This window comes from Falco biarmicus, chromosome 7 (genome assembly GCF_023638135.1).
Source record: "Falco biarmicus isolate bFalBia1 chromosome 7, bFalBia1.pri, whole genome shotgun sequence".
In the NCBI taxonomy this organism is placed as follows: domain Eukaryota; kingdom Metazoa; phylum Chordata; class Aves; order Falconiformes; family Falconidae; genus Falco; species Falco biarmicus.
In genome coordinates this window covers 53,707,202-53,731,603 of record NC_079294.1, presented here as the reverse complement: position 1 = coordinate 53,731,603, position 24,402 = coordinate 53,707,202, and the positions used below count along the sequence as shown (strand labels likewise).

General features: G+C 41.4%; 1 protein-coding gene across 1 annotated transcript in view; it reads right to left on the bottom strand.

Moving 5' to 3' along the window:
• The window catches only part of THSD4 (thrombospondin type 1 domain containing 4), a 320,033-nt gene extending 297,250 nt beyond the window's left edge, over window positions 1-22,783 (bottom strand). The window contains exons 1-2 of the mRNA XM_056347267.1: window positions 22,524-22,783; window positions 1,293-1,400 (exon numbers count right to left, since the gene is read on the bottom strand). Coding sequence (XP_056203242.1) covers window positions 1,293-1,321 — 29 coding nt within the window. The 5' untranslated portion in view covers window positions 1,322-1,400; window positions 22,524-22,783. The remainder of the gene's footprint in view (window positions 1-1,292; window positions 1,401-22,523) is intronic.
• Window positions 22,784-24,402: the final 1,619 nt, after the last annotated feature.

Here is a 24,402-nt window from a genome sequence, read left to right as displayed (position 1 = left end):
AGAACCTTGCTGGTACAGCCCTTGCTGCCACAGTTTAGGCACTATTTGGAGCCAAGTACCTAGTTTTAATGCAAACTCTCACTCTACCCAAGCTGCAAAGAGGAAACATGCTCACTTTCTTTTACAGGCAATCCCAATTTCTGTTGAACTGTGGGGGCACAAAGCAAAACCAGGCAGGATTAGCTCTATTGTGGAAGTAGCAAGAGAAAGTTTGCTATTTAACACCTCATTTAGGAACATCTCTCAGAGTTCTTTGTCATTGCAGTGAGTATTAGCTCTCCCTGAATGAAGCCAGAGGGTAGCAAAATAGATTTTTTGCATGGTTGCTGTCCCTTAGTAGTTGTATTTTATGAAGGGCTCCCACAGCCAACTGTGGATTGTCCTGATAGTACTAATCACCTGGCTAAAGTACTTTCCCTCCTGACTAGTGCACTATGGCTGATCTCATTTGCCTGACTTCCTCCCAGATGAAAGCTGCAGAACAGCCTAAGCCTGGGACAGCCTGGGAGGAGCTACACAGGGAAAAGCCTCAACAGGAAAGATAACGCAGGCAGTGTCAATAATACGTGACAGATCCGTTTTGATGTGGAATCTGCGCTGGCTTATTAGGAGGGTGCCAGAATTGCAATTCAAAGATCGATAACTGAAAATCACAAGAAGTAAGGTTAGATCAAAGGTGTTACTGACAGTATCTCCATACAAATGAAAGAGCAAGCTCTTTGATTTGTAAGGAGTGCCACTCCTCACAGGAGGTCAACTTTTGTTTGTGTAGCATCACGGCTGCCTGTTTTCTCTGAATACAGAGGACAGAACTGGACAGACCAGCTTAGGAACAGCTGAGTGTTTCCACTGTCAGGAAAACGGTTCGAATGGTCTTTCCTATGTTTGCCCACTGGCAAACTGTTTCAGGAATGCATAACATAAATCTCCAAATGAATTGCAGCAGAGGTACTAAAACATGTAAATCAGTAATTTAAGCCCAGTGACTGTAGTTGCACAGCTTCAGCGACAAAAGGGAATGTTCCAGTAATATATGCCATCACACTGGCACACACTAACAGATGCTCTAAGCATAAACAAAAAACACTGAGAACTTCCTTTTCTTACTGTCACCAAAGAATGCTATGTCTGCATACATGTACTCGATTACTTAGTCTTTGGACAAGATTTTTATCTGTCTTCCTAAGATACAAACACTTAATATCAAAGCAAGAGACAACCAAATTGATATTTACTGCAGTGTGTTAAATGCATGTTAAATAAGGTTTTAAATGTTTCATTGCATCACTTACCTCAAAGAAACTATTAAACTGTCTACCATGATCCTTTAATGCAAGGTGTCTTGAAATGAAAAATACTTCTTCACTGTGGTGCAGCACAATGCCAATCACACACAAATCCTACAGAAAGAAAAGAGAAAAACATTTAACACTGCTTATTCAGTATTTTCCATGAAAATATGATGAAACTGGATACAGACCTACATCTGTACCTCACTTCTTGGGACATTACAGCAACACAAACTGGAAATCCAGTGTACGTTATGTGAATAGACTGGACACACCCCATTTTTTGCAATAGGAATTCAACAGTGCCAGAGTGCTTTGCTCAAAAGCTATGGGATGCAAAATCTTTATTTGATTCCCAATGATGCAAATCTGATGTTGAACTTACTTGCTTTTTTATCTCACCTTCCTGATATGTCACTTGTATGACAATAAAGCAAACGGCTTTGTTTAAAGTCTTGCGTTAACAGAATTCACAGAACTGAAACTGGGTCACCAATTTCTACTGTATAGTAGCAGTATTAATAGGCTCTCCATTTTGTGAGCAATGCAAGGATGATTCTGTTCTGAGTGCTCATACACAAAAGAGGAGTGTTGTTCCCTCTCTATTACAGATGGCAAAGCCAGCCACAACGAAGCTAAATGTCCTGCCCACAGTCACGGAGGAAATCTTGGGTTAAACAGCATTCTGAATACAAACTCAACTGATCCTTATTTCTAAGTACTATCATTGCATCGTGACTACTGCAAATGCACAGAAACCCTACCAGCCCTTGAGAGGGTTATTACCTAGGTACACTGACATTCGTTTGGAAATATTCTCAAAGGTTCAGACATCTGGAGAGTTCTTATTTTGGTAAGTTTGTAATTCTATATTCGACACTTAAAATACTGCACCAGAATTTTCAGGCAGGAAAGAGATCCTGGAGGTAGGGAAATACAGCATAAGTTGAGGAGGGTAAGGGCAGGAAGGAAGATAAGAGGAAATAAAACACCAGTAGGACCGAGCCTATATCCATACATTTCAGAATGTGGTCAACGGCTGTCTTGCATCTTGCCATTTACAAGTGGTTACATGTTGAAAAGCAGCGGAGTGAACAGAAACAAGAGAACATTGCTGTTCGTAGATAAAGAGCTCTCACTTTCTGTCAGCCAGCCAGATAATTAAAATCTGCCTAGAAAGGGACAAGACTTTCAGGAACTTAGAAAATGTGCAGCTAGATAAAATACAGATCCTACTGCTAGAAAAATGTGAATTGTTTGCAGGTAACTGGACAAGCTAAATCTCCCCCCGCCCCAAAAAAAAAATAAAAATATCAAAACCCCAATAAATTTCATTTAGGAAATCACAATACTTGTAAGAAATTTAAAATAAAATTCCTATTATTCTTTATTGTTTAAACTTTAGTCTTTTAAAAGGAAGACATTAATAGTTGTGTACTTGGGAAAGTACTACAGCAGAAAGTTCTGCATGTAACAGGTTTGAGTTAGACATGAGGAAGAAACCATAAGAGCTCAGATAAACTTTATTCTCTCTGCAGTTCCATGGTTGTCAGTAGATCTAAGAGACTTTCTCAAACTTATTCACTGATTTCACTGCTTAATGTTGTACAATGTCTGTGTTTTTTATAAGACTGGCAGCACTTCTGAAAACAGATTTTTAGTCTAGATCTCTGCAACACTTTATTTGAGGTTTTAGCCCATAGTTTCAGAAAAAGCTACATTCCTTTTAACGTTAGGCAAGTTCAGATATACAGCACTAACACAAAGCATTTAGACAGATACCCTGTGATGCTATTTACTAATAGACATTTTGAAATGTTAAGGAAACAAATATCTGGCTTTCTGCAACCTGACTCTTAATTACCAGACGTACTGAGGCAATAGTCCTTTATATCACTTCTTAAAAAAGGAGGATATGCATGTAACATGGATTGTAACCAACATGGTTTCAAGTTCTTACCATTCTGGTTTTTTTTTCCAGATGTGGAGTGAAAAAATCCTGAAAGAGAGTACAATACTTTTTTTTTATCCAGCATCCTTGTATGGAGGGACACCATCTCAGCAGAACACTGCTATGGGATAAAAACTCAATGAAATGTGCACTCCCCTAATCCACTTTGTAAATCACACCTCATTTGAGAAGCAGAAAAGATACTGTTATAGATCTAGTTTTGCAAAGAAGTAGGGGAGGGACTTCCAGTGTTTCTGGACATTGTTCTTAAACAGAGTGCTTAAAGTCCATGCATATGTTTTCAGGTTTTTTCAGTTCATCTGTATCCCCATTGTCAGTGCAGGCTGCATTACAGACTCAACTTTCAACAGTATTTCAATGTCTTTTTCAAAACACTTCTTACTGCAACTCACAGATACATTTCTTTTGAAATATCATAGTGGAAAAACTGCTAGGTATCTAAGCAACTTAAGAGCTTCTTTTCAAAATTATTTTGAGTGCTTAGGTTATTACAGCTTATTGAAAGAAATGTCATTTTGGCAGTGATGGTTTTGATATGAAAATGTGCAAATGGGACAACCATTTTCCCTCCAGAGGATCCAGGGCAAACGAGTACCTGAAATGGCTAAACAGTTAACACTAGGATTAAATAACATGAATTTTGGCATGGAAACTTCCAAAAGCCTGATGAGGTGTACTAAGTGCTAGTCATTGCAGTAAGTCTTGAAATTGTGAAAGTCAAATTACCTTCCCACAACGGGCTTAAAAGCACTATAGACCTATCTAGCAAAAGACTTTCTAGTAACCCTATTTACAGCAGAATAGATCTTAGTATCTCAACTGGAACAAATCACGCTCCTGCGCTTCAGCAGAGTTAAGATTTTCCCCACTGCGTTACATTTGACATTTCAGCAATCTTCCTCATTTCACCTCCAAGTGGGGTGAAAACAACATCTCTGAAACTGGACCAGGGAAAAAAAGAAAAACACACACACACGCCCAAACAAACAAACCACCCAACCACACAGGATGCAACAGAATTCAAACCTCCTCTCCAGAATAATCAACATGACAAAGGGAGAGGTGTTCTATTGCATATGATAAAACGTGCATCAGGTCACAGAAAGTGAGACTGAATAAAAAGACCCCGATTGAAGTCTCCTCCCCTTTCACACTGCAGGTGAGTGATCCTAACACCTTCAAACTGCTGCTGCTAATCTTAGCAGTTATACTACCAAGTTATGAGCTAATCATAACAATCCTTTGTCTTAATATTTCCTGAAAAATACTCTGACACTTACTCTCCAGATTACCTGCACTCCTCAGCCTAGCAGCCCACTTATAGTCAGACACTGCAGTCCTTTGTCAGCAGGGCTCAGACGAGTGTCTAAGTGAAATTAGAACAAAAATACTCATTTGTAATGGTGATTCCAAAAAGGGGCAGAGATAGATAATGGCGGTAACTCACAAAAAAATAATCTAGTAGACTCATAGACAATCCCAGAAATCCGCTGAAATGGGACACAAGAAGATTTCTCAGAGTTACATGATGCAGTACACAGAACTATCAGGACAAACACCACAGGCACTGTACAGAAAGTTAAGAGAAAGAAAGTCTACTGAGAAGTGCAACAGTGAGATTTCCCCCTCAGCTAATTAATTTAGAAACGTCTTCCTGCAAAGTGGTTTGAAAATTTGCAGAAAGACAATGAAATAGTTATCCTAACCTCTTAAATATCATGGGTCCACTCACATGCAATTTTTCATGTGACTATACCCTTTGTGTATTGTGAATGGATGGTATTTCACTTCCATGAATTCCAATGTCATGTTAGCATCAACCTTTACTTCTTGTAAGTCCTGTCTACTCATATTTATCCATATGCATCTAGGTACTAACTGTACGAACTGAGCTTTTAGCCTATTTTATCTTGCTGACTTAAATATATAGCAAGCCAACTTAAATTTCCTTCAATATTTATCTTTCTGGTTAGGTGATGTATCTTGCCAGCTACTGACAATGGCAACTTGAAGCAGCTATGAAACTTCAGCATCATTCCGAGGTCATGTTTCCACTGATGAGCAAAACCTTCTTTTTGTATTATTTAGGGGAAAAAAAACAACCTAAAGAAATAATACTGAGAAATACTTAAAAGAAAAAAAAATATCAAACCCTTTAAGACTGCCTTTGAATCTGCTGCCTTGGACATTGGTAAAGTATAGTGTATACATTAGTTTAGTTCTTCACATCTATTAAACTATGTTCAGTGCAAGTCGTTTGGATTGCATCCAACATTCACTGTATTCACAAGACTTTGATAAAGCACCTCACAGTGCACCCAGTTTATCTAGCTACATAATTTGTGCGTGCATCCAACAGCTTGAACCACAGCTGTTGACAACCACCACCAGAGTTTTATCTCTTCAAATATTCATTAACTACAGTAAAACATACACTTGTCTCTGAAAGCTGCATAACAGAGAAATCTAGCATTAGATCTGATGAAAAGTTCAGATGCTTACACGGAGCAAACACTTTCATTAAAACAAAAATTACAAGTTACTCCACCTAACCCTGAAGGTGCCTCTCTGGTTTACTATAAATGCTTTGAAAACTTTCAAGTTCTCCTTCTGGGTGTGTCCAGAACTACTGCAGTCCAAGAAAGCTCAGTGCCTGTCTCCAATCTAAGCTTGATCAAGATCCAGAAGTTTTCATTTCTTTGCCTAAAATCTCACAAACCACACCCCCACTCCAGTAAGTACAGTCCACAAATGCCACCACCACACAGAGACAAAGCCTCTTCCATCCACAGGTGTAACTACTAATTGTCTGTTAAACACAGCCTCTGGAAACATTTACTTCTGCATAACAGCCTGGTGACTCATGCCCCTGTGATAGCTGCCGTGACTCAACAGTCTCTGCAGGATGGGGAGCGGCACCCTCGGGCTGCACCTTCTCCCCCGCCTCGCCGATTCATCTGGGTGAAGGTGCCTACCTTTCCCTAAAGCTGTACTTCCACCCAGAAGCACCACAGACCCCAAATAAAAGGGTAACGGTGAGACCAAGGGCCATCCTGGATCCGTCTGAAATGTCGGTCCTGTTACTAGAGCTGTACTCAAAAAACAGTTCCAGCTCATTTCTTTGGAATTCAAAGGGAAAAAAAAAGTGTAACCTGATTATTTGGCATCCAATTCTGTAACATTTAATCATCCTCTGAAAATCGAGAAGGCAAACTCAAAAGTTGGTGACGCCCAACAGTGACCACACACATGATTTCCCCAAATCCATCCATTCACAAGATGCAAATTTTGCCTTTTAAAAATACTGTTATGCTGGAGGGTGCCACCATTCAAGCAATTTTGCTTCAGTCTTTGTTGAAGTACATATAATTTAATTAAACATCGAACAAGGGTTGCGACATTAATCATGTAAGTAAAGGGGAGAAGCAAGTGCTTGTTTATAAGTTGTGAGCTGCAGTCATGTTATGCAAGACTAGTAGAATTTGTTTCTTTAATTTCTCCTCTAGATTTAATTTTTCTTAATCTTTGTCCACAAGACTGGTTATGTATTTGCTGAACACGCACAAGTAATAAAAATACCATAAAAGTAAAAATACATTAATAATGAACCTGATCTAGAATTCACTAAAGCCCTCTTAAACTCAACAATAAGCTTAAATATGCATTTAATACCATAGTAATAGGTTTGAGAATCAACGTATCTTGTGGTGGCATGAATTATGACAGCTATCTAATTGAGATCGATTGCAAAGGAAGTGTGCTGGAGTAGCAGTGCCAAATTGATTAGAGATTTTGATATAACTCTCAAATCCTGAAAAGACAGTTTATGTGGAGATTTATTCAACTTAAAAAAAAACAAAAAAAAACCAACAGAAAACACAAATGCAAATTGAGTGTTAGAAGAATAGAATTAATTGTTCTTTTTTACTTCTTTGAAATAATACAACAGAAAGATGACTTTCTCAAGATTCAGGCTGCACCAAAATTGCCATTTTTAGTCTGATTTTGCCCCCTCTTTCACCTTTTGAAAGTATTAGCTAATTCTCACAAACATTTACTGCATTTAAAGTTCTCATGTGTGGTTTCCAGGCAGAGGACAATTATGTAAAAGGTAAAATGAATCACAAAAATGAGATCATATCTCTCTCCAAATTGACTTCTTGGGATATAACTGTGCGGAAACCATTGCAACCCTGTCTTAAGTTCATTTCAAGATTTCAAATTGACAGGCTGTGCAATTTTGGCCAAAACGCTGCCATTCTTTTTAAAACTGTGCATAGTAAGTACAATTTTTAGAAGAATCATTTCTTACAATGACACTGTAGATGGACAACCTCGTTTCTAACTGAACAATTTTTTGTCAAGAAATCACAATTCAGTACATCACAACTTAAATATATGTTGTCTTCTATAGCAACCAATTTAGAAAACATTATTAAGCTCCAAATCAGGGACATATAGAGCTTCGTCAGGTCACTGACCTTTCCCTGACCTTACCGTGTTATTTTCTAAGGACAGTCTAAAGTCAGGGTAATGTTTTCCGCAATCTTCTACTAAGTAGTAAAGCCAGATGCTGTATTTTACTGAAAAAATCCCTCAACTCTTCAAAAGCCTTTGTAGCAGAATAAAAGGAAACTAGAAAACACCACCAATAAACATGGAACAGGCCAACTGGTTGCAGCATGTATTCAGTATTCAATTTTATACAGGTGAACTGGTATTACTGCTTAGGGGATAGATACAAAATCTACAGTCGTGTATCTGCAGGTATATAAAAACAAACCCAGCACACAATTACAAAGCTAAGGTAGCCAAGCCACATGATGGTTGATTTTTTTTACCTTCTGTTCTCTCCCTAAAGAGGCTGCTATAATCTTGATACCAGTCTGTCATCATTCACCGATTTAAGGAATTCCAACTCTTGCCATAGCTGTTCTGTACCACTAGCGCAGAACAAACTGCATAGACCTTATGTAAGACAAGTGTACAAGGACTCAAGCAATTCTGCTCTCATCTGAAACTATTGACTCAACGTTCAACTAGGAGTATATTCTACTTGTGTCCTGTAAATGTGGCTGCAAATTTCCTTTGCTCACAGATCCACTAATACTCATTGCACACACAACCATTAAGAGCAGCCTGTTCCACACTTAACCAGCTCAGAGAACTGAAAAAAGTTCTGGCAGTTTCAGCATTTGAAAACCATGAAAGGTGCTACTCATCACAGCTCTACATGTTAGAAACCATCACCTATTCTGATAAGACATGTTCCATATATTTAAATAAATTTTGCTCTCCTTTTAAAGAACATTTTTGCTATAATCTGAGTACTCCAAACCAAGGATGTAGAAGGGACTGCACATAGAAGAGGGAGGGGGAGATTACATGTTAAAGACCCTTTTCATAAAACAATCCTTCTTAACTTTCCATAATACTGATCAACATTAATCTGATTATTGATATTGAAAGATAAGGGAAAAAAGAATGATTAACAGTCTAAAAAGTCAGGTAGAAACACCCGACATCCCTATAAGCACCAATGCAAAATATAGGTGAATCCTTCATTGCTATGACAAGCAAGAGAAACAGACTCGTGTGACCTCTGCTATGATTAAATAGCTACAGTCTGGCCTACAAAAGGAGCAATAAGAGCATAAATGTATCTTCAACCAGTTACTGTTCTAGATACTTCTCTACCAAGGGTAAGTAGCAAGAGTGGTGGTTTAGATTCAGATTTGAGGCACCCTCCATGTTATGGAGGCTCAGGTCAAACTGTCTGCTGTGACCGGTAGTTAAAATGCTAGAAATATTTAATTGAAAGTAGTAATATTTACAAAATATTAGTCTCCAAGTACATTTGTTTAGTAAAAGTCTTAACAATGTTAATATTGCAAAGCGTATGACTGCATTTCAGAGCAACTAGGAATAGAAATTTCTTAGAGCCTCTTTTAGCCATACTAATTTCCTCACCTTTAAATACGTCAAAGAAAAAGAACTTTTCTCACACTCCTTTCACGACTTAAGCTTAATAGAAGCTGTTCTCAGAACACAAGGTGTGTCTCTGAAATCAAGGAAAAGCTTCTAACTTTCAACCATAGTCTGAGTTTCTCCAAAACACAGGCTTGCAACAGTGTTTAACTGGAGTTTACATCTGAGGACCTACCCCACCTTCTGCACAAAACCTAAGGTCCCACCAGCCTCAGTCAGAGAATTGTAAGACATCCTATTCAAAAAGGTCATAGAAAACAAATATTTCAGCAAAGCTAATTGAAGGCACATGTACAAGGAAAGTAACACACAACATATTTCAGCAGTATAATCAGCTATTTCTTGGTAACACAGCTGGGAGACACCCCTCATCAAGTGAAAAATCATGTATATTACATTATTACTGTGCAGTTAGAAGATAGCTTCCTTTTGCAAAGAGGAAACATTGGTTTTCAGTTGTCTGTTTAATGAGAACCTCTGTCTGCCAGAACATAAGTCTTTTTATCATTTTTTAAACCGCTTACTGTAAGAATTAACTTTCACACTGTTCAATAAACATTGAAAATACATGCCCAAGCATCAATAACCTCCACGTAAAAAATGGAACAAAATATAGTAGGCTGTGCTTCAGAGAATAAATTTTTTGCCCTGAGTAATAAACAACATTCAACAGCATACATAGGTGAAGATCCAGTGCTCCTGGTGACAAGGTAACCTTTGAAATAAACATTTCATTTACTGGCAAATAGAGGTATGTATTATTAGCCTGGCACAACTAACTCCCTGCATAGCTCCAACACAAATAGACCTGATGGGAAGCTGCCCGTTCTCTAAATTAGTGCTGAGTCACACTAACAGGATAGCATAAAGAGCCAGCAGTGCTCTGTGAACACACAGAAGCATTCCTAACAACACAAAAATCCTATACTTCATGGCTGTGATTTTCTAAGGAAGAAAAAAAAATATTCTTGCTTGCAAGATTTCTGAGGTGCTTGGGGAACCAGTGTTAAAACACAACAGGGAGGAGAGCGTGCAATGGGGACTTGAAATCTTTGCTTGGTTATTCAGAAACAAAATATTTTCTTTGGAGTGTCAGTGGAGGAAATACCTCCCTGCATAAGTAGTATCTCCAAGTAACAATGCTTTCTGAGAATCCTCATATTTTTTTTCCAGAGCAGACAAGTGGTAAAGCTGTATCTGTACAGGTACACTCCAAACGTCAAAACCAAACTACTTTTCAAACTTGTTAGGCAACCTCTAATGGCAGCCGCCTTAGTCCTTAGATCATCCAAGTTACCAGAGGGAACACAGTCTTGTCAAGATTGACTGAATATTTCTCTTCTGGGTAGCCACTCGTAGCCACTATTGTCGGAGATGCTTACTTTTCTGAAGTAAAACCCTATGCAGCACAACAGATACCAACTGGAACATGTGTCTATAAATATAACACAGGCATCCATTGAAGATCTTTGGGGCTCAATTCCAAGCTTTGGCTACAGTGACTCCAAGGGCTTCTTTAGCATTACTGTATGTGTACAGAACTATAAATGGGATAAAAATCATTCCCAGGGAACTTCGGAGATTTCTCTGCCTGTTACATAGTTCTCTGGTTTGGGTTAAGCATTCTAAAGAAAGGCTGGCATTCCCTCAAGCCTTGAATGGGACTTTGATACAGAAGAAGCATAAAAATAAAACAAAAAATAAAAATTAAACAAGAACCAGCAACCAAACCTGTTTGTTACTACAGGTAAAAGCAAGGCAATTCAGTGTCAGTTTATTAACTCATCTACTTACACAGAAAATACATTTATAAATGGGTATGTCAGGCCAAAGCCAAACAAGTCTCTCTCTCGCGTGCCCTCTGGCAGCAAAGGAAGGAGGTCTGGTGGCCCAGCAACTCGACTACCGTGATTCAACACAGTGCTGCACTGCAGACCACTGGCTTCCTCTGCTCTCTCTAATGGAGATTAATGTGGGCACAAATCCCAAATTAACTCATCAAATCCTTTTCTACACAAGTTTTCAAGGACAAGTGTTTTAACATACATTTCAATACTGCCATAACTGGAGGGAAAAACAACAGCAACTATCTACTGATGTACATTTTGTACTAACCAGTGTCCAAAAAAAGTGACCAGGGCTTTCATAATAAACATTAAACCTGATGAAGATCCTCTTCCCTTTGGTCCTCTCCTGCAGTTTATTTTGGCCAAAAAAAAAAGAAAAAAAAAAAAAAAAGATTTCTTTTTTCCATCATGCAATTCCCACCTGAACTGAGCTCCACTAGTGACTAGCGCTGCCCAGGTAACAGCACTGCTGCAGCCAAGCTGGCATGAAAGAACTGGGCAATGACTTTAAGCCACTGTACTGTAGTGGGCATGGGGGGTGGGGAGGAGGCGGGGGTGTACCATCTTCTTAAAAGCTCAAAGATTCAATTTCCTCTATTATCTGGGAGAATTCTGGCACTAAACACCTTCTAAATAGGTGCACTATATGAAAGCCACACAGGGTTTCAGCTGGCTAGTGGCCAGATGTAAGGATGCAGAAGCTTCTCAGGAACCCACATGGAGATATGCTTTAGGGACCGCTGAAAAATAAGTGATGTCCAAAACAAATACTGCTGTGATTCTGTGGCATTCAGATAAATCCTGAACATGCCTTTGTTGAATAAAACATATCAAATCAACTGCTTGGGTCTGTTCTGAAGAAAATGTCATATACCTATTAGCAAGACTTGGGCACTTCATTTTTAAGAGGCAGTACAAGTACAGGTAACAACTGTTAGATCATGGACGGAAACACAGCTCACTACGTAGCTTATGTGTCTTGCATTGTGAATTTCAGAGTCTAGGCTCCTGAAACATCTTGAGATGAACTAGTTATAAAAGCTTGTTTAAATTACTTTATTAAATAATACTATAAGAATGATGAAATTTTAACTTATTCCTCATTAACATCCTCTCTGATGTAAGGCTCCCCACATACTGGTACAGAAACACAACAAAGGAATTTGAAGATTTATGGTTTTCTTTTATGTTCCTACATAATGATGATAATAGGTCTAACGAGAGGTCTTACAAGAGCACTGTGAAATTAATATTTCTTTCATAATTTTGAAAAGGAATACCAGGAATGTAAACTTAACATGAAACAAAAAATTATCAATGGATCTCCAACAGCCAACTGGAAGAATGACAATAACTGGTCTTGTAAATCTTTTCAAATATTAAATTCTGCATGCGAATAAATACAGGTGTAACTCAGAGAACACACTGTTTCACAGAGTTCTATTTAGCTTTCATCCACAATAATATTTAGATGAGGGTTCCAGCACAACAGCATAGACACTGAATATCCTTATCCTCTGGGCTTGATCTACACAGAATCTAACAAAAAGTTCAGTCACAGAACTGGACAGGCAACCAAGATAGTAGCATCAGATGCCAACTGTGCTGTTAAGGCTTTACCATTTAAAGGGCTACATTTGCAGAGATGCATCGCTTCTTTATGGGGATAAAAAGGAAAATGCTAAATTACCCAGTTTTAATTGGTAAGGATGACAAACAACAGTATCTTTGTGTCTTTTTAAGAAAGAGAAATGAAGATTCAGTATGATTAGTGACAGCAGAACAAATGTAAAATTCATATGTTCAGAAACCCAGAAACAATTTATGGTCTCAGTTCTACCCCTTGAGACTGAAGCTACCGAATATAATTTTCCTGAAGTCCTTATTCAGCTCAGGCTTGGTTCAGACTTCTAGAAATATCCTAACGCTTGTATCAATCATACCTCCATGTGGTGAACCCTTCAGCCTCCTGCATGTTAAAACTGAACCGCAAGATGCTTTAAGGGTGGGGATTGGGAGCAGTTTATTCTTATCCTGTCGGTTTGAAAGGGATTTTAGACATGCTACAAATCTTGTCTTGCTGCTATGCCTCGTGCTCTGGTGGTCTAGATGACAGTTAGTATTTCAGTCCATTTAATGTAAACTGCATAAACTGTTACACTCCTACAGGAGATGCCAGTCCTTGACCCAAAAGCATGAAGATAATCATACATTCAAGGAATCTCAGGCTATCAATCACTGAGCAGCAAAGTTGAAACATTCCACTTGCTACAGAATAAAATCTCCCTATTAGGAAATACATAGTTTGGCAGATGCTGTCCAGTGGCCTGTGAAGTACGAGTTTATGGTTGACAGATAAAAGATACTAACCCCAAAGAATCCCCAAAAATCCTTGTCACCCTTGTTAATTGCATTATGCAGAAATCTAAACTCGTAAGTCAGGAAGACTGTATTCCTTTTTGACTTCCAGTCACCCTTTCCAGGTCAAGTTCTAGCCCTGAGTTTTTCTCAACCTGTAAGTAAATCTGCCACTGCTTTCAAGAGAAGTTTGCCTGACAGTAGGTTTAAGATGTTACTGTATAATCTGACTTTGAAAAAAATGAATTGACTTGCAAAGTCATTCACTGGAGCTGACACGTATGAGTACCCACCCTCATATTTGCAAAAGCCAGAAAGGTTGAAGAGAAAGCCCCGTAAGAAATACTATACTTTTACTACAGAATACTACAGGAGTCTACAACTCCTGCATGGGCTTGCAAAGAAAGGCAAGTTAATGGAAATCCCCTTTTTAGCAAAACAGCAGAAACCAGCAATACGGTTAGTCACAGCATAGTAATAACGTGACAGTATCCTGCCTCCCCATCTAGCCATACACTACTCAGGACAAGCCAGCCTATTTGCAACCCCATCTTGCAACACAGCAGGTTGGGCAAAATTATCACACCTGGTTTTGAGGGACCCTGCACCTCACAACTCAACGGCGCAGCTGGATTAGGAGGATACCAAGAGCAGGAAAGCACAACTACCACGGTTCAGGTCTACCCGCTGACAACATACACAGCCTTCTGGCTGTATCTAAAATCAGTGATGACTTCAGATTAAGTATTATTTTCTGCCTATATATAACAAACATTTTAACACATAAACATCTTTGCTCACTACCTCTGTTGATCAGATGTAGCTTAGAAACAGTATTTAGCAGCAGCAGTAGTTTCAGAGTTGGCAGCCTTGCAAGTCACAATAAAATCCACCTCACCTTTCACTTCTCTTTTCTGACCACAATAAATGCCAAACTCATCTACAATGCAGAAACCTCTGCCATCATCACACCATGCTTAGGGAACTTTTGTAATCATTCTTGCTCAAGCAAACCTATTCAAGTGGCTGGGACTTTGCCTAAGTGACAGTGAGGAATTCTGAATAGGGCCCTTACTGCATCAGGTAAAAAGAAATCAAAGGTCACCTCTTGGCAGTAGAACCTAAACTTGTATGTGCTTGAGGGCAGGTTGTTACGGTGCACCGAGCTTCACCTGACATCACTTAATGCTGCAGGCAAAATAGCCATGTGCCTACAAACTGAAAAATGGGGACTTAACATGTGAATGAGAGACCTCCTGAATTTGCAAGACAACAAGAACAGCCAATTACAAAGGGCTGGCAAAGAAAACTGAGCAGCTCCTCCAGCACTGTGGACTTCAATTGCTGCTTTAAATAGTCCCTATGCCACAGGCACAGCATGCGATATCAACAGTGATCTTTAAAGAAATGTGACCAGGTTTTGTAGGTTTGGAGGTATTTTAAACCGGAGCCTACCGCTGTTGTGCATGCTGCTTAAAGTCAGAAAAGTAGGGTGTTACACGGTGACTCACAATCTTCTATGTGAGTACTCACTGTTGGAGGTAGGTGAAGACTTGCCGAAAGGAATGCAACTTTAATGTAATTACTCTTTGGGCACTGCTTGACACTGTTTCCTCCTTTACGCATAAAATCTGTACAGTCTGAGTAAACAGGAATTTTGAAAATCCCAGTTTTCAAAAGCCCTTCTAACATTAACTTTAGGAAAACAGTAAAGCAAGAAGCAGAAACAAACAAACCCTACCTTTCTGAACCCTCAGTTGCCAGCAAGATACATTTGGAAACACTTTTTCCCCCTCTTCCATTTCAAAGCAGTAGAAACAATCACAATTTAATCACAAGCAGCATGGTTCAAAAGAAGTCAGATCAGTTTCTGTCCAATTCTAACAGTATGAAAGCAGCAAAGACATTTTAGTCCTTTCATGCCCTCATAATTCAAAACCACACAGAGATTTTTTTTTCTTGTTTAAAATATCGTTAATTATCATTATTTAAATTTTAAACATGCTCACAAACTAACACTCTGCATTCAGCCCTGGTGTGATGAGTTTGGCCAGCAACAGATACAGGCAGAAGGGACAGCTTTACGACAACTAATTACAGCAGCACTGTCAGTGCCTAAGAAATAACTCTGAATCTGATCCTGCAAAATTATAAACATTCCTATGAGAAGCAACAAAAGTACTCCAAACTCCGTAACACCAATGTCAGCAAACCCCTGAACTGGGGGGTGGGAGGGGGGGGGGGGGTGGGGGGGGGGGTGTAAGAAAGGAAAGGGTCTTTTTGATGTGCAATATGTATTAACAAGTACAATCTGTCTGAAGTAGTAAAGAAATTTTGGAAATTGCGTTTCTAATGGATGCTTATCACTAGCAAAAAAAAAAATAAAATTAAATAATCCAAACAGTCATCCTGCCTTAACCCCCATGTTTCAACACATGAACAGTATTTCCTGGGCCATCAAAGCTGAACAATGCCAACAGTTAATGGTTAACACACTCCATTCTTTTAAATCCTTATTCCTATGCTGTTCTAGTTAAGTGCTTAAATTCCACGTACAGACCCTGAAGATGTGCAAGGTTTGCCCGCTGTTCCACCCGCACTTCCCCAGTGAATGTAGCTCCATGGAACTACAAGCAAATGAGATAGAGCTTTCATTGCTGCCAGATTCAAGTAATTGCATCCATCCCATTTAATTTATCACCCTTTTGGGTAGCTTGTGTCATGGGATGTCATTTTATTGTAATTACGCAGGGTGGGATTGGACAGGCTCTTGCTTGTCTTTGCCAATCTGATAAGCAAAATCATTTCTTCTTTTTACTTTCGTAGAAACTGCATGTTTTAGATAAAAATAACCAAACAAAAATACAAGTATAATATACAACCAACTAATAGCAGCCTGATGTTACCAAGCCAGGACTACAGCAATCACCTTTGCCATGGAAAAAAATCCAGGACATCTGAAAACTTTCCAAGTCAACATTTACTGTCAAGATTACTGTCAACAGTTTCGCTGAATTTGCCATTTAGAGATAGGTTTGTCCTTCCATGCACTTCTCTCTAACTAATCCAAATAGAGTATCAGGAGAATCTGCTAGATTCAGGATTACAGATGTTAGTCATAGGTTATTCAAGTATCTAAGTGACGTTTTTCTCCTGGAGGAGTAGGATGGATATATGTGAGCATGGAACACAAGTGCTGATCCAGCAAGGCCAGGCTCAGCACATGTTCTTCACCAAGCAGCAGCTTTCATGAAAACGGGCTTTTTAAAAGGGCTTCTTTATCCTTCCTCTCCCAAAATAAAAGCAGAGAAAACACATTTCAACTTGGGTATCGTGACTCACATTGAAGACAAGGTGCAGGAAACCACACTACATCTATGCAATCTAATGCAAAAAACAGTATCCTCAGGCTCCCAACAAACATTTAACTTTGGGTAGCGTTGCTGTTCTTTTCTCTCACTAGGCCATGCAGTCACCAAGGACAGAGCTTGCCCCACCTTGTGGGCAAGCAGGGTCCAAGATGTCCCATCAGCCCTGCTTCTGCATTGACAGAAACAAATTTGGACAGGTTCTGCTTGCTACCAGGTTTCTCTGCTAAACTTCATTCCTGTACAAGAAGAGGTCAATACAACCCACAGGCACACACAGATAAAGAAAGTTCAGAAGTTGAAACTTCTGCTGTTACAACAGTTAGCCCTTGAATTTAACAAAAAGGGAGTATCCTTCTCTTATTTATTGTAATATTTTAAGAAGTTTGAGGTTACAGAAAAAAAAAAACACAATTAGAGTAAGCAAAGTGAAATCAACAAAAATGGAGGGAAAAAAGGTAGTTTTCTGAAGAACTGTATTTCTCTCTACATTAAATCACATATAGCTTTGTATAACTTGTGAGTTTATAGCAGTTTTAAAAAGAGGAATACAGGATCACAGTTATGAACAAGAGGGTCATCTGCAAAGGGTTCAATTTTACCTACCAAGTCCTGTAATTTAAACACCATTTTTTGGTACCCAAAGAGTCCCCCAAAGGCCCCAGTTCCAGGAACTCCCGCTAAAAGAACAAGCTCTCATACTGTCAAAGAAAAGACTGCGAACTCTAAAGGATCCAAAAACATAAATTCAGATATATTCATTTTAGCATTTCAGGATTTGTAAGCCAATCTGATGATTCTAGGGCAGTCCTAGCTCCTGATTCCCAAACACTCCATGAGGCAGTACTGCACACTAACAAACTACCGTTGGACAACAAATATAGCTTCTGTGACTCTGCTAAAGGTCACCACCTGATCAGTAAAATTTATTTCCAGATCTCTGAAGCTTAGCTATTCTTTTCCACAAATCAGATGAAGCTGCTAAATATATCTGTGCTGATAAAGACTCCCTTCCCTGGTCCTTTTATAAATACATTCTTATAACTTTTTTATTTGATTCTGTGTTCATCAAAACTCATAATCCTTACGTTGTAGGGTATTCCCCATTTGTGGTGCAAGAGAGTTTCATTTTGATTTCTGTTTCATAGTCAGTTGTGCTGAAGTGATGAAATGGAAAAATGTTTGAGAAAAGGAGGGCTCCACACTTTAGGCAGGGCTAAACTCCAAGATCGCTCACATCAACACTTGAAAATTTTCATGTTTAACACCAACCAATTAATGCAAATGAAAAATATGACCCAACGCCTGCGAACAGTTGCATTCATGTGTTCTGTCATCCTGCGAGAAAGAACGAGCTTTTACCACAGTTCAGACTCAGCGCTAGTCCCACTAAAGAAATAAGAAGCACTGCCTGCTTGTAAAACCAGGAGACACACAAGTTCCTTACAAGTGAATGCAGGCGTATCAACAGATAGGCTTTAAAACGGTGGTTTAAAGTGCCACTGAGATTTCATGGCTGAAACAGTGGTCATTCTTTCCAATGACAAGAGCACATCACATGGGAATGCCTTGATCCGAAAGCCACTGAAGTTACTGATAACCTTTTCCTTGACTTTATTGGCCCTTAGATCAGAGCTTTAAAGAAAAGAGATAGTGGCTCTTGCACTTAATGAGAAAAGAATCTACAGAACCAATGGAAAAAAAAGTCATTTTTTAGAATATTTTTTTCCATATAAGGAGTATGGAATCTTCCTGTGAAGGGAAATTCCAAAACCAGGACCAAAATAAATACTGAAGGGGCATGCCAGGTAGCAGCAGCTATCTGATGTGAAATAGCCAACAAGCAAGATCTTAAGCTTTGATGTGAAGAAAAACAGTAATAAACCTATGAGGCACATACTACATAATTTGGTTTTGCTCATATACAATAAGTATTTGTATTTGGGTGCATTTTTAATTTTTTTTGAGTGTAAAGCAGTTTGCATGCGAATTGTCTTCAGGAAATTTAAGTTGGGCAATATCCTGTATTTATCATACCTTGTTCAGAGATAAAGGAAATGGAGAAGATGCCAATAAGACTTGATCAGTAGCACACAGCAGGTCAATGGTAGCGTTGAAAACAGAAGCCCACATTCCAGCAACTCACACATGTATCACCTAACAAACAGATAAGACCACTTTCTCTCACAAGGATCATGCTGAGATCATATCAACATCAGAGTATTTCTAGTGCAAGAACAGTTCCTGCCAAGAAGCTCCACGTCTAACACTTGGTACTACCATTTAAAAAATATGTAAAGGAAGTCTGCAGATGGCGTTGGCAAGTGCTGATTGTTTAACAGCAACCAAAATTATGAACACTGACCCATCCCTGGGAATGCCATAACCCTGCAGGGAAAAGCTACACAAATTTGATGTGTGACATGACACTCACAAGTCCCCAAAAGAAAAATGGGTGGTACAGAACATTCCAGGAGATAACCAAGTTCTTTTAAATTACAGAAATTGTATGTTATTGTCACTAACACAAAGAACAAAGCAAAATTAAAAAAATGTACGAGGCAACACTGAAGCACACAGTTCCAGCTATGCTCCCTTTATACAGATTAAGATATGTGGCCAAATTCAATGCCCATCAGATCACTCTGTTAATCTGCCTTCTTCATTTATATCTCCTTAACATCTTTCTAATTAATCTTCTATATGAAGTACTAGACCATGCATTCTCCCTGAAAATCTAATATACATAAATAGAATTTTCTAGTGTAACATAGTATCCCAAATGCAAGGGAAGTTACTTAAATGCAAAACATACAATAATCCACTTAATCTACTACGGATTAACAATGCAATCATGCCCATGGATCACATCTTTAAGCCACACATATCCATAACTGAATTAATTAGCTTTACAATTACCTGATTCATCCTCCAAGCTGCATTTATATCAGGTTAAGCTGCTTTCTGAAAACAAAAGAACTAACAACTGAACTGTATATGTACCTACTTAAGGGAACAAGACTTTTCATGGAACACTCTCCAGGAAGCACCCGGACCATCGGAAGCATTTCACGATTGAAAGCTACAAAATGCTTTGGCTATCTACAGTGGTAGAAGTGCTACTATCAAGGTCCAAGCTATTTAAGAAGCTGGTGCGATACAGTAAGTTTTCCTCTCTTACTTCGCTCCTACTTGCAAAAAAACCACAGCCTTCTAAAACTGAAGCCTGTTATGATCATACAACACTACAGGGGACACAGTACAAATTATTTATGCATGATTGACTTTGGAGTTTCCTGGTTTTTTAAGCGCTTAACCATCAAATCTTAATTTTCTCTAACAGAACAATGCAAAGCCCATAGAAATCTTTACACTGACTGCACTTAACTGTAGATGACAAACCTGAGTTTTAAAGTAAAAAAAAAAAAAGAAAAAGAAATAAAAATCTAAAGTGTCGTTACAAAGTGCCTGACCAGCACTTCTTCGCCTCCGTTTTCAGTACAGCTGCCACTGTGAATGGTCTGAATATCACACATCTGATGTCACATCACAGAGAACTGAGACTACAATGTACAAAACCAGCTTTTCTGCTGCCATTGTCTGCACAGAATCAACCACTCGGGCCAATCCAGTTCATCCAAGATGATTCTGTTCAGTTTTGTTTTGCTTTCAGGCTCCGTTTAATGCATGTTTGCCTGGCACAGTCATCCAGTTTGTTCTACAGCAAAAGCGAAGTTTTTTATACTGCGATTGTATGCATCATCACTGCCTATCAGCTGCCTAATTATCTGCCATAAACCTGTTGTATGAAGCCTGAAAAGATATACAACACCCCAAGTGCTTCTGAGAGTTAGTTAGGAATCAGAAGTTGCTCCTTCAATTCCAGCTGAGCCGTTTCAGATTAGTGTCATCATCAGCAAGACCTAGGATTGGCCCTGCTCCTAAATAAAACTTTACAAGCTATGTTCAGGGCGCAGTTATGACAAATAATCCATGTTTCCTACCTACGCTCACTTTGAAGGCTTCTCTACGATAACCCAAACCAGCTGACCCCTTATTTCTAACTTTGCTAAAATTCTCATTCTACAGCACTTTTCTCCTTGAAAGACAGTCTTTCCTCCTAGTCTACTTAACTCCATTGTCCCACCAGATTCTCCGGGAGAGAGGTGATGGAAAAGAAAGCATCAAGAATTACAGCTGTCTAATGAATTTCAGAAGTATCAAATTTCATTTTAAACCTCTGATGATACTGAACGGGTGGAAATCACATCAACCAGTAGATCACCACTAATTTTATACCAGGAGCAAGTCCAAGTTGGCAAGCTACAGCTTGATAGATCAAGTTGGTGAGAGTGCATTGGCAGTTCCACAAACAGCCCTAAACTCAGGCAAACGTGGGCTAGTTCCAGTTCCCGCTCTTGCCACAGGAGACAGGAGAAACACGTACAGGACACCGACGGAACATCCAGAGCCCATTAGGCAACTATTTAGTCCATGGCATTACACACTTGTATTGAGCTAGTAACAACTAGTTACTTAGTCAGTTTTGATTAAAAAAATAAACCACACCAATTCATCAACAGATGACCACACAGTGAGTTACAAATCCTTGTACTACTTTTGTTGGCTATTTGCATCACTGATGCACTGAGTTACATCTGTCGCCTCTGCCAGCAGACACCACCGTGCTGCTACGCTGCCCACGCTGCGCTGGAATCTCAAATGTAACTCTTAGTTTTGCTGATCCTTTGATCAGAAAAGTATGAAAGAATGAAAAAAAAAGGAAAAGCGGAATGAACACTGGCAAGAAAGAGACAGAAGAACTCCCACAGGGGAAGCGACTAAAAAGCTAAGAATTCTTTACCTTGAAATAAGGGATAGCAGAGGTAGAGAGTAACAAAATGATACAGTCCTGAAAGAGCACAGAGATAGAGAACAAGCATAATTCCCTTTAGAAGGACTGAAGAGCATCAGACCGAACAGCAGCAGGAGGAATGAGTTTTGCCACACACCACACTGACCTGCGGAACTCACCGCTGCCAGCTTTTCCACACCGTTCGTGCTCCTAGCACAGAAAAACCTCCACGTTTGGACGAGCTAACGGGGAACGTGTCAAGGACTATCAAACACACAAGTGTGGACGCACTGACAGCAGAAAAAAAGGAGAAGCCTGTAGCAGGAGGGGGAAAGCCCGAGCGAGCTGGGCCGGGGCTGCGGCGGTGCCCTGAACAGCTCCCGCGCCGCCGGGCGCCTGAGGGGAGCCGGCCCGGCCCGGCCGCTGCCGCACGGTCCTCCGTGAGGGAAAGCCGCTCCTTTCCTTCGCTCTCACGCAGACCGCTGGATCCAGCTCAGCTACGTGCAGTTGCCGCTGCTGGTGGGACGCCGAGGCACACAGCTCCGCGCAGCCCGCCGGGCGCAGCCCCGGGGCAGCCAGCGTGCGAGGGAAGCGGCGCTGAAATGGCCACTGCGGCAGCCAACGCCAGGCGAGGCGCGGCAGGAGCCCCGCGGGGCAGCGCGGGAGGCGCTCTGGGGCCAGGAGGCAGCGAGAGCTCCGCGGGCCGCGGCTTCCAACGCGAACCAGCGCGGAGCCGCCCCCGCCGCGGCCCCGAGCCCCGGGCGCTGCCCGCACACCGCGCCGCCGCCGCCCGGCCGGCCTCTCCCCGCTCCCCCCCGCCAGGCGCCCAGCCCGCCCGCCGCCCACCTGGCGCGGGGGTCCCTCCTCAGGGCGCCGCCGCCGCGGGGGCGGCCGGGCCTGGCCTCGCCTCACCGCTCCGCTCCGCGCCGCACGTCCCGTCCGGTGGCCCCGCGACGAGGCGGTCTCCGTGCGGCGGGGGGCGAGAGGGCTGGCAGCCGCACGGCCTCCGGCGCATGGGAGGCGGCGGCCCCTCCGCCGGGAATGCCGGAGCGCGGCTGCAGGGCGCCCCGCCGCAGGACCCGAGGCAGGTTCCCGGCGGCTCCGGGGCTGAGGGACAGCCTCTCCCCTCGCTCCCGCCTGCCGCCCGCGCAACGGCCACGGCGGCCCGCGACTGCTGCCACCTGGCGGCGGAGCCCGCCCGGCCCGGCCTCCCCGCCTGCCCAGGGGGGTGCGGGGGCAGGCGCAGCGCAGCCTCCCGCGGGGGTGCAGGGGGCAAGGCGGCGCCTGCGCCCCCCGCTCACCGCCACCCCCGCCTCGGGGAGCGCAGCCACGGCGGCACCTGCGCCCCGTGCGCCCGCCCGTGTCCGTCCCCACCGCCCCCAGGTGGGCTGAGGGTCCGTCCCCCCCTTAGCCCCCCGTATTTCACTCCATAGCATTTCTCCACTTGGCACAGCCCTACGCCGTTTGTGGGGGCACCAACGCCCCCCACACACACACCGCTCCCTCGGACCCAACGGGACAACAAGAGGAGGATGAGCAGCAGCTGCCTGGTGCTGGCTGGTGAAGGCCACCTGCTCCTACCCAAAACACAATGAGAAGGTAATGCACCATTCCTGCCGGTATTTGCCCCAAAGTCTGAGGTTTGAAACCAAGCCCGCAACAGCGATACGCTGGCGCTGTCAAAAGCATGCCACAAGCAAGCGTATATGGGAAGGATCTCTCCTCGATAGCTTTTGAGACAGCATCTGAGGAAAAAACTGGATTTGCCTCTCTGTTCCTGCTTTATATTAAGTGTACTGGACCAAAGATCCCTAAGGGCACGTTTATTGAACAGCGCAATAAAATGTCCAGCATGAGCTCCCAACCTTAGAATCAGATAGCAACTAGCAACAGTTCATTGCAACATTTAGTTTTATGGTGGGTTTTTTTTAAAAAAAAAAACAAAACAACTAAAACTATTATTCTCCCACTGGAACTGACCCAAGCAGGTGAACCCATTTGCTTTAAAGCACAGCAAAATTCATTGCTTTTTCTTGGCAACATTTTGGCCTCGATTACACTTGAACCCAGCCAAACCAGTAAAAGACGATGTGTTGCTTGTGCTGTGCGTTGCACCAAAGTCACCACTCCCTTCCCAAGCCCACGTGTAGCAACAGGCTCTAAGCAAAAGATCTGCTGCAGAAAACTTACTTTTCCCTGCACGTTGAGGAGGCAGCTGCCACAGTGCAGCACTCACAAGCAGCTTCAGATGCTTTGTGGGCACCGCGGTAGCTCTTGGTTGTAAAAAGACAGCTGTATGCAGCTGGATGTTAAGAGATTTCTCACAGGCAAAGAAAGGCTCCATTATAACACCACAGAGGAGAGCAGCTATGCTACCTCAGAGATCGAGGTCTCACTTGTAGTAAGTAAAGTGGTTTGGAAACCACAGATTTAATCTAGAAAGAATTCCCCCGGTCCCTCCTGAGTTTATGCTGTGGTTTGGTATCAGGTAAACCTGTATCTGCGCTTCACAAGCTGGACTGAAGCTTGTTTGGCAGCGGTAGACAATCTAGCAGGAAGCAAATGCTGCGCTATTCTGGCCACGCTCTAATGAAGTACATAAATAAGTGACTAATTGCTAAGCCAGGTAGCACGTGGGCAAGAACAGCTCTGGCAAATTACAGTGTTTTAGTTCTAATCTCTGCTACAGAGTAGATGTTCTACTTCATCTACTCTGCCAATTATA